This window comes from Cryptomeria japonica, chromosome 7 (genome assembly GCF_030272615.1).
Source record: "Cryptomeria japonica chromosome 7, Sugi_1.0, whole genome shotgun sequence".
Lineage (NCBI taxonomy): Eukaryota > Viridiplantae > Streptophyta > Pinopsida > Cupressales > Cupressaceae > Cryptomeria > Cryptomeria japonica.
The window spans coordinates 224,744,369-224,754,178 of record NC_081411.1 but is presented as its reverse complement, the minus strand read 5'-3'; the positions used below and the strand labels follow the sequence as shown (position 1 = coordinate 224,754,178).

Here is a 9,810-nt window from a genome sequence, read left to right as displayed (position 1 = left end):
ATCATTACCCAACTTGAGCATTCTCCATAAAAAGGTGTCTTATGTCACTTATCCATACACTCAATACCAAGAAGGATGCCACCAATCCTATGAGTCCCACTAGATGACTAAAACTTTGTAGGCAAATAAAATAATAAATAAATATATCAAATATTACAATAATCAATGTTAAGATTTGCAAAGCTTGAGACACCTTAATCCCAACATTCTCTCACTTTTTCCAAAGATAGAAACTTGCTAAAAATAGAAAGTTACCATTATCCCAAAATAGTTAATCACGATCACGTGATAGTTTGGAAAATAATATTAATTTGATATTTATTTATTGTTGCAAATTCAAATTTATCACAACAAATAATGTTAAACTGGTATCTCCTTTTAGGGAGCATCTTATTGATTTTGGCAAGTTGGCTAGTACTGGATTCGTTTTCAAAAAAATTCCTTAGCTTTCGATATCTTTAGCATCTAGTGACTATGGAAGTTGCCATAAATGACTACTTCCATTTCATACAAGTTTCCTCCATTTTGAGTAGTGGCATTTTGGCGCCCAATTTGAGTTATGAAATTGGTTTCATATATGCTAAGTTTTTGCTCCAAGTTTCATATTCTTGTTGGAAATTGTATCAAAGCTTATGCTTATTTCTTTAGTGGTTGATAAACCAGTGGAGGAGGAGACTACATAACAATTTTTTGAAAGTTTATAGTGATCTAACGACAAGAGACAGAGGATTACTAGGTGATCAAAGATGGGAATCAAGGATTGACATAGAATAATCTTATTCAAAGGTTATCTTTATGTTGATTTGTTAAGGATTTCTTCTGTTTTGAGTTTTTCATTGTTGCAAAAGTTCATGTCATCTTAGAGGCCATGGGTTTGCTATAATATGGTTGTATTTACAGATATTTGTCAAATAAGATTTTACTTTGAAGTTTGAAAAGTTTCCTTGAAAATTAGTTAAGCTAGTTGTGTTTTGGAACTGGTTTGGCTATTTGTTTTGTATGAAGTTTGAAGTAAATGAAATAAGATGATTGCAATTTATTACTGTGACAATAATATTCTATTTCCTTGATATAAATTTGCATATTTTATTTCATTTCAGTAAATTAAGTTCTTTTGAAGTTTTGGTGTCAATGGTGATCTTTCATTTAGCTAGTTTGAATGTTCATGTTAACTTTTCAAATTTAAAATAAAGAAGTATTTTGAAGACTTTACAAATCTAAAATTTAATTGGCAAAGAACATTACAATCTGAACTTATTTGTGCTCACATATTTTGTCAATGCATTTCCAACATTCATTAGAGTGTCAACTTTATCCAATTTTACTTTCTCATCCTCTATCATATATTGAACAAAATAAAACTAAACATAAATATGCTTTCTTCTAGCATGGAATGTCAAATCCTTTTCTAAGAAAATGATAATTTAATTGTCATAGTAAATAGTAATCAATCCTACACCATGAACACAACCATCTAAGCAAAATGGCTTCCTTACAAGCATGATTAGCTACGATGTACTTTGCTTCTATCACGAACAAAGTGACTACAAATTGTCACAAACTCATCCAACTAATAGCACCACCATACATAGTAAAAAGATAACCACTAGTAGATATCTTGTTGTCAATGTAACCTACCCAATCTAAATCTAAATATCCATAGATACAAAAATGTTGAGGTCCAGTACGACAACCATGAAAACACAAGGAATACTCAAAAGTACCCCTCAAATATTTGAACACCCTCTTAATTGCATTTGAATGCACCCATCCATGGTTAGCCATATATCAGCTTGGGACTCTCACTACTTAGGCAATGTCCGTCCTAGTACAAATCATAGCATACATAAGACTGCCAACAACATTCGTATATGGTATACTAGCCAGGTTCTCCACCTCAATAGTTTAGCTTTTTCTTTTATGATCTCCCTTCTGAAAATGTAAGTAGCTACTCGCAAATATTTCATTTTGAATTGTGCTGACAATTGGGACTTAAAGTCAAAAATCAAATATCCATTCCCAAATACTTATATATCATCCACATATAATGCAATAATGAGAATGCAACTATTATCAATTTTGAAATAAACGCAATGATCAAATTTAGACCTCTGAAATCCCATATCCAATACATAGGTATCAAACTATTGGTACCACATCCTAGGAGATTATTTAAGACCATTTTCTTGATTTCCCAGTCATGAGCTGTAGCAAGTGATAATAAGAACCGAATGGATGTCAGCTTTGCAACAAGAGAAAATCTCAACATAATATATTCTCTCAACCTTGGAATACCCCTTCATGACCAACCATATTTTATGCTTCTCCAAACTGTCATTAGGACCCACCATTTTCTTAAGCACCCATTTGCATCCCACGGTCTTATGTCCTCTAGAAAAAGGTACCAAATCCCATGTAATGTCGTTCTTCAAAGATGTCATCTCTTCGTCCATGACTTTCATCTAGGAATTTGCATCACTTGTACCCATAGTCTCTATAACAATCCTAGGCTCATTAGTGTTAGCAATCAAAGCAAAAATACAATTGGAATCTAACAATGAATAACCAAACCTATTTGTTTGTCGTCTAATTCGCATAGACCTCCTCAAAGGTCGAGGTTGAGGTTCTTCACCTTCTTTTGAACTTTTAGAGGTGCTAGAGCTCTCATGATCATCAAGTCCATTAGGAACTCGCTCTTCTTAGAGGTAGAAGGAATCTAAACTACCCCCTTATTTTGTTTCTCTTTTTTCTCTAGTTGTAGCTCAACAATAGAATTTTTCATCTCTCTGAAAATAACACTTAAATTGTAGAAAACTTTCTTTGTCACTAGATCCCAAAGATTGTACCATTTTACACTAACACCATAGCCGATAAAGATGCAATTAACAACCTTGTTCTCCAACTTAGATACTTTTTCACTTGGAACATGAGCATAAGCTTCACAACCAAATACTCTAAGATTTCTCATTGAAGGTTGCTTTCTTGACTACACCTCCATAGGTGTTTTATCAACAAGTGATGATATAGGAAATTTTCTTACCAAATAGCAAGCAATGGCTATAGCTTTGGCCCAAAACATTTGTTTGAGGCCAGCACCACTAAGTATACTCTTAGCCCTCTCCAATGTCTCGTTCATCCTCTCCACAACTCCATTCTACTGAGGGGTGTGTAGAGTTGTCTTGTGCCTCTTAATCCCATGGTCCTTATAGAACCTGTCAAAATTTACCAATCAAAAATTGACACTATTGACTTTCCTCAAACACTTAATCTTTTACAAGTATAATTTACAACAAGAGCTTTATACTACTTGAACCGACTAAAGACTTTAGATTTTCTTCTAAGAAAATAAGAACATATACTTCTACTATTGTAAACAATGAATGATTAAAAAAAATCATAGATTTAGAAATTGAAGGAACATTAACATGACCAAAAACATCAAAATGTATGAAGTCCAACAACCTAGAATATTTGTGAGAACTAGACTAAATTGATCATGGTTTTGCTTGCCATATATACAATGTTCGCAAAAATAAAACTCAAGATCACAATCGTCAAGCACCTCAACAAGGCATTTATTTTTCAAGGTTTTGAGATCATTCTCACCATGTAACCAAATTTTTGGCTTCATAACATTGTCTTTTACACTAGAAGTTTCATCTCTAAAGCATTCGCACCCTTAGGTACCCAAAAAGCACAATCATTAGATGTAGAAGAAACAAACCTCTTCATAGATTGATCTAACGGTGAGGATGACGAATCTAGAGCCTTCTTTGATTTCATGGAAGTACTACTACATTGTACCATATATGCAGCCAACATATATAAGGTGCCAATTGAAATACTCTTAGTATGCACCATATAATCTCTAGTCATCTTACATCAACCTTGCGAGAAAACAACCTTCACACCCACATCACTTACTTTACTTATAGGGAATAGATTCCATGCCAAATCCAGGATATGTAGGACACCATCAATCTACTTCACTCTGTCATCAAGGAATTTGATCTTGACTATTCCAAAACCAACCACCTTTAGATGCAATTCATTGTTGAAATTCACCTTCACACCATCATATTCTTCATACTTTGTAAAATAACCCCAATGTGAGGTCATGTGGAAAGATGCACCCAAATCTATCAACCACACATCTTTCGATGCATGTGTTTCTAAGGTTACGACAAAAAATTCATTGTCATCTTGAGAGGATTTGTCTAAATTTGTATTGGAGGGATTTCTTTTCTTCTTATTTTCTCCTTACATTCTATACAAAAATGAACGATTTTTTCATAATTCCAATACTTTGCCTTAGACTTTATAGGAGACTTAAATCTCCCATGGGATTCGGATCTGTCTCTTTCATCTTTTTTGTTCTTCTTCTTGCCTTTCTCTTTTGATATTCCATAAACTGCAAGAGCCTCCTTAGCTGACCCAAAAGTCTTCCTCTACATCTCTTCATAAAGTAATGATGCAACCACCTCATCCATCTTGAACTTGGTGGTTGTATTCTTGATAGCCATAACAATGTACTCTCATGAGTCTAACAAAAAAAACACAACAAAAGCATGCAACGATCCTACTCCTCAATCTTATTACCAATAGAACACAATTGAGTAACTATCATGTTGAATGCATTGAGATGATTAGCAACGAATTCTCCATCTTCCATCTTCAAAGGATACATTTTCTTTCTCAAGAATAGATTGTTTACCAAAGATTTAGACTTAAACATATCTTCAAGCTTCTTCCAAAGATCTTTCGCACTCTCCTCCTCATGGAGGTTTAACAAAATGGAGTCAATTAAACAAAGCCTTACGAGGGCCTTAGCTTTTCAATCCATCATATCCCAAACATCCTATGGTGCATTTTGAGGCTTTATTCCATATATAGTAGCCCATAGATCTCGATCTATGAGCATATCCTTCATCTTGAACTTCCATAGTTCGAAGTTGTTTTCATTAAATGTCTCCATCTAAACTTTTTTAGATGTGTTTTCCATCTTCTTTCATCAATACTTTGAAAATGCTCTATAAAACCTCCCTCTCAAAATGAGATCAATGTAAAAAAATTGCTACCCAACAATGGAATAAAAAATGGTTAGACTCTGATACCAATAAAGAGGAAGCAAAGATACAGAAAATGCTTCATAATACTAATCTAGTGGGGTAGATAGTGCAAATTTTCTTTACTAATCTTAACTATTACAAAATAACAAACACATTTTGATAGAGATAATGAACATGCAAATAATACACCATAATAAACACAGGATATATGTGGAAAAACCCTTTCAATAGAAAAAGGTCACACTTCAAAAGCACATTACTTTGCATTTTCAGTTTTCAACACTAAGCTTCTTCATCGGGAGCATACAACCAACAACCCACAATCAAAATTAAATTCGGCAACATAACAATTCACCTACAAAACATGACATACATAATTCTCTCGAAGACAACCTTACATAGAGAAATAAAACAAGGGAGGAATCTTCTAGATAAAGACAAAAGAAGGGGTCATGCAAAACACTCAGACACATTTTTCCAACCGTCTGTAAACATTCAAACGACGCATGTAAATCATCCTTTGACTCCTCATTCAAACTTCCTAAGTTAGGCATCCAAAATTTACTATATTTAGGTATGACAAATACTCAGACACATCTTGCATTCATCATAAAAATAATCATGACTAACAATAGTAACAAATATAAGAGAATCCATAATAAATTACTATTAATAATTGATCCTCTTATAGCCTATCATTGACCAACTCCATGCAAAGATGTCTCTTGCCACTTGTCCATTATGTTATAACTTGTCATAGGTTGTCATATGTTAGTGTGTCATTAATCCTGTCATAGATTCTATCAAAAAATTGACATAACATAACTCTTGGCAGTTACATATAATTAATAAAAGATCCTCAAAGTGGGACACCCAGTCAACATGTGCAACATGCATTATACTATCAACGCCAAGAAGGATGCCACCAAGACTATGGATCCCACTAAATGACTAGACATTTTAAGGCAATTAATTAAATAAAATAATAAATAAATATATCAGATATTGGAATAATCAATATAAGGATTTGTAAAGGTTGGGACACCTTAATCCCGTCAATCTCAAATTAGTGATTTGTTCACTCTTGGATCTCTACAAATGCTTTTCTTCCCAAAGGTTTTGAAATATTGCTATGATAACCCTTGATGTAGTCATAGTTGGAGAGCTCAAAAAAAAGGAACATTATACAAAGATTTACTTGTTTATCAATTTTTAAGCAACATTAGAATATCGAGTAAGATGAGATTATAATATTATACGATGTTATTATCATTTCCAATAAGAACAGATATACACTTATTAAGACTTAGGCCATTGTCTCTTTAATACCAAGGGGAGTGCAGAACATAATCCTTCAATGCCCCATTCAACAGGAAAATAGTTTTGTTATGTATGTTTCAGCTAGTTTTGTAATGTATGTCTCAGCTACGTTTGGTGCTTGCACTCTAAGACTATTTTCACGCTTGTTTTGAATTCTTGAAAGCTATTTGGTTATCTCCTGGTAAGTTCATGTCAATATGTTAACTATAGATCTCTACATGTTCATATTATTACTACCAATCTATCAACTTGCAAGAATCCCGATACCGGTCATCTTGCTCCTCTCAAATGTGAACTGAATTGCCATTTGTTGCAATACCATTTAGGACATTTCCCTACAAAAATGTTCTGCTCTTGTTGTCCACCCTAAATATTTGTAATGACTAGTAGTCACATGGTTGCATGTTCCTTGTGATCATAAAATGTATTATAGGGCATGAATAATTGTTCTATTTAGGTGATAAGAGTGTCAAAAGATGACGACATTTCAAGGTTGCTTTATTCATTGAGATTTTTTAAAACTATTAGCTTGTTTACAAAATCAAGGTTGTTCCTACTCTTACAATATTCTAATAAAAAATACAAAGCATTAAGGAAGAGGGACTAGTAGTGGTATGGGCTAACTTCGTCAACATGTAACCATCACATGGAATATCATAAGACCTCCATTACAAGTCCAAAGTAGTAGATCTAAAATGCCTATAATAGTTTTCATGCAAACAAAATGTTCAATTCAAAATTTGAATATCGAACTCCAGTTCTACTCATCTTAAACAAGGTTGTAACGTAGACTCTCTTGCTGGTTCGTTTGAAGAGCTCTACTGTCTTTGCCACTTTATGAAGTTCACGTTTTGTCATCTAATCCAAATGGTTTAGAACAAAAGTATCCAAATGAAATTGTCTTCTTTCTCATCAAAGAAATCTTCAATAGAAGCAACATTTACGTCTGACTCATTTTAATGTTTTTTAAACAGTACAGGAGATATAACTCTCTGCATCGCAGAAACAGAATCAAAATCAATAAATTAACAAATTGCATTCTCTAGATAACCCAGAGAGTCAAATGATCAGATTTTGCTGAAAGGAAAAAAATCATTCACTAAAGCAAGACAAACAACTCCAAAAAGTCTACCACGTTAGAAAAGGCCTAATTTTATTGGGGAAGCCTGTTTGTTTTAGGCTAAGAGAGCATCTGAACATTCTAGGCACCAAATGCTTCAAGCGCACAGACCGAAAATATGAATGAAACTCTAAAAATTCAAGAATGCCTGACCTGAATGTGCAGATAAAACTTTAGGGACAGGTTGACCAAATATGAACAGATTTAACAATTGAAACGAATGGTACTTACCACCTATAGGCAGGGAGCAGAGCTCAAGAAACAATGCATTTAAGGAATGTCATGATAAGATCGGAGTAGAATAGAACTCCTACATAATCTGTGATTAACCTTCTCAGTATCATATCATTGGTATCATGTTCCCCAGCAATTACAGACATCAAACTAGATAGATTACATTCCAAAGATAATAACCATCATGCAGAGTTGCTTTACCTATTACAAGGTCACATATTCTACCACATCTAAATCAATGGAATACAAATAAAAATTTATAATAATCTAATATGTTACTGAATGCCATATTATTAAAGATCCTTATTAGGCATAACTGGAGTTAAGCTATGAAAGTAAATACAATAAAAAATTCAAATGCGCATGGAGAAACTCTCATTGTCAGACTATACATAGCCCATGTAACTAATGGCAGACTTTAAGATGATTGCACCAGACTCCAGAGAATAAGCCAATAAATGAATCTTCCAGACTCCCTTGTAAACATCCGTATGCTTGATGACCTATCTCCATATATAGTTGATTTGCAGGGAGATCATTTGATTAAGAACGTCTGCCATCAAGGCCTAACTTTGCAGATAACCACTGACAAACATCGTCCATTTCTTCGGGAATTGTGTAGTGCCCCAACCTGCTCGTATCATAACAATAAGATAAACAACTTCATAAATAGAATCATAGCTGAACCATGAACATAGAGACAAATCAGAATTTTCATCAATACATCTAATGCAATACTAGCTATCCAGACTGCCTCCAAATTATTTCTCCATAAAGACATGCTGCTAGCTTGCTACTCATTAGATGTTTCCATTATAAAAATGTCAAAACTATCAAAAATTTCAAGAAGTCAAGATATAATATCATCGGCTTCTGTTAAATTATATGCAGCCACTAAAAGCAGTGTTTCTCTGAATTCCAGGGACAGTGAAATGGATGATGGGACAAGAAGTTTTTTTCTGGATCATGGGGATTGCTATTGAAATAATACATAAATATTACTTTTTAAATTCTCAAAATACAAATAAATTTTATAAAAAAGAAAAATAACTTAGACTAACTCAAAGAAAGTGAAATTTTAAAAACATGAAAATTTTAAAATATCTACTAAAAAATATAAACATAAGCACATACAAAGTCAGTCTGAAACGGATTCACTTAGAATATCGGTGAATTAACTCAATTGGCATAAGTTTGTCTAGTCTAGTAGATATAACAAGGTTGCATGGGTACAGGGGTACTTGGAGACTTTGGAGACTGGTGCTGGTACTGGTACGGCTATTTTTTCAAAATAGGAGATGTGGGTACTTGGAGACGCCAATTTCTTTTAAATATAATTTAATAATTTATAGAAATTCTGAAAATATAATGACATTGAACATTAAATATAATGACATTAAATATAATATAATAATTTAGTAATGGCTGTTGCAACGTTTTAAGAAATCCTTGTGACCTGCATTTGTTTTGAGCATTGTTTTTTTTTTCCATTTGTACTACATTTTGATTTTTTTGTTGCCTGTGATTTTATTTTTTTAACATTTTAAGGTTTCCTTTTTTTTTTGTTTGGTTTGGAGACGGTGGGAGACGGGGGGTTACGTTAGCGAGAAGTCTCCTCTCTATGGAGACGTTTCCAACGAAGTTTCCGGTGCGGGAGACGCGTCTGAGTCTCCGGTACGAGTACCCATGCAACCTTGAGATATACTGGATACATCGATTTTTTGTTAAAACAGTTCCATGTATTTCCTCTGGAAAGTATAGGGTAAGAACTTCTCGACATTTTAATACTTTAGTAATTAAATGTTGACTTAACCTTCATATATTATAAGGCTCTTAATTAGCTTCCAATAAACCTTTAAGCACATTAAGATAAGATCACAAGTTTGTCCTCAATTTTTCATACTGAAGATATGTCAATAAGCAGTTCTTTGAATACACCATCATGTGTTTTTAATGATTTCCTTAATTTGTTCAGTTTGCTACAGCGTATTGATCCACGTTGTGCTTCTATTCTGCAACATTATAAAACTCATCTCACATATATTCATGTAATTTTCTTGCATTGAT

General features: G+C 33.4%; 1 protein-coding gene across 1 annotated transcript in view; it reads right to left on the bottom strand.

Moving 5' to 3' along the window:
• Positions 1-7,806: 7,806 nt before the first annotated feature.
• LOC131028334 (uncharacterized) overlaps positions 7,807-9,810 on the bottom strand; it is a 64,690-nt gene continuing 62,686 nt past the window's right edge. Inside the window, exon 10 of the mRNA XM_057958599.2 lies at positions 7,807-8,374. Coding sequence (XP_057814582.1) covers positions 8,287-8,374 — 88 coding nt within the window. The 3' untranslated portion in view covers positions 7,807-8,286. The remainder of the gene's footprint in view (positions 8,375-9,810) is intronic.